The 1,351-nt window shown below is 63.2% G+C and overlaps 1 protein-coding gene across 1 annotated transcript in view; it reads right to left on the bottom strand.

Annotated features, from left to right (window-relative positions):
* The window catches only part of MISP (mitotic spindle positioning), a 4,093-nt gene that overhangs the window by 241 nt on the left and 2,501 nt on the right, over positions 1–1,351 (bottom strand). Inside the window, 2 exon segments of the mRNA XM_010289231.1 lie at positions 121–159; positions 579–790. Coding sequence (XP_010287533.1) covers positions 121–159; positions 579–790 — 251 coding nt within the window.

Genomic DNA, 1,351 nt, shown 5'->3' with positions numbered 1-1,351 from the left:
GCCCGTGGCCTGCGGGAGCCGAGACCCCCGTCCAGCCCGTCAGCTTCCAGGACCGGGGAGCGAGGGGCGTGAGGAGTCAGGGCAGCGCAAGCAGAGCCTGCGAGGACTCAGGGACTTTACCTCCGTGTTGATCTTGTCAACGGGTTCAATGCCTGCGTACTGTGAAAAGGGAGGAAAAAAGGTTCAGATAACAGCACCCTTGCCGGGAAATATCCAGAGGCAGGCAGTACGGGGCATGGGGGGTCAGGCTGCCGGGCGGGGGGGCGAGGTGAGATAGCGTGTGCCCCGGAGCGGGGGTACAGTTCAGGCCAGGACCTGCCCCCAGGAGGAAGCTGCTGCTCCCCTGCAGTCCCACCCAGTGCTGGCACCCCCGAGCCGTGGGGTGCTGCCCTCGGGGCTCGGCACGGCACCTTGCCGGTGCCACCACTGCCGGGTCTCCCACCGAGCCGAGCAGCTGGATCTCCAGCTCCAGGTGGGAGCCGGGCACGGCTGCCTTCGGCCCCAGAGCCACCAGCCTTCTCCCAGGCTCCAGCCCCCAACCGTATGCTGCCCGGTGCAGGCAGGGCAGGCGCATTCACCTTTCCGTCCTCCTTCACCCTCCTCCTCCGCTCCTCGAAGGGGCTGGAACGAGCTGAGTCTGGGGTGAGGGTCTCCGTGCTGCCCTGGGAGGGACTGGCCACTCTCAGCGGGGTGAAGGACGACACCAGCCCCAGGACCCCCGTCTGGTGCGAGGCAGGAGTGGAGACAGGAGACCCGGACACCGAGTAGCTGCTGCTGACACCTGAGGCAGCTTCAAGAGAAAGAGCCGTGGGGGGTGAGGGACACCAGCACCACTCCCGGGGCTGGGGTGCCCACAGGGGAGCAAGGCTCCTGCCTCAGACCAGCCTCCTCGCAGGTCCAGCAGGTTTGGACATGGCTGGGACCCCCTGTCTGGGTGCCAGCTGGGGATTGCCAGGAGCAAGGGAACAGAAATGCATGAGCTAGGAGCTTCTGGGCCCTTCCAGCGCTGTTTTCTGTGATAGTATGACACAAAGTCATCAATATCTGAGCAGCTCTCAGAATCAAAAGCTGTGCTGCTCTTGTGGAGACCATCTCTCCTCATCATCATCAGTTCCCTGCATCTTCTTCCCTGACAGGCTGGGCTGGTCCAGCTGGCTCCAGGGACTTCACATCAAGCACTTCTGCTTGCTGACCACAGAATCGGTGTCCAAGGAGAATTCTTTCTCCAGGGACAACTTGCTACCAACTCACAGGGGTCCTTACAGGCACCTCAGCAAATCCTTGCTGGAAGGAACCTGGACCCCTCACCTGCAGCCAGGCTCTCCCAGGCCGGGACTTGATGCTTTCCACC

The sequence above is a fragment of the Phaethon lepturus genome, unplaced genomic scaffold (assembly GCF_000687285.1).
Source record: "Phaethon lepturus isolate BGI_N335 unplaced genomic scaffold, ASM68728v1 scaffold31600, whole genome shotgun sequence".
NCBI lineage: Eukaryota > Metazoa > Chordata > Aves > Phaethontiformes > Phaethontidae > Phaethon > Phaethon lepturus.
Note: the sequence above shows the minus strand (reverse complement) of the source record. Positions and strands in the feature narration are given on the sequence as shown.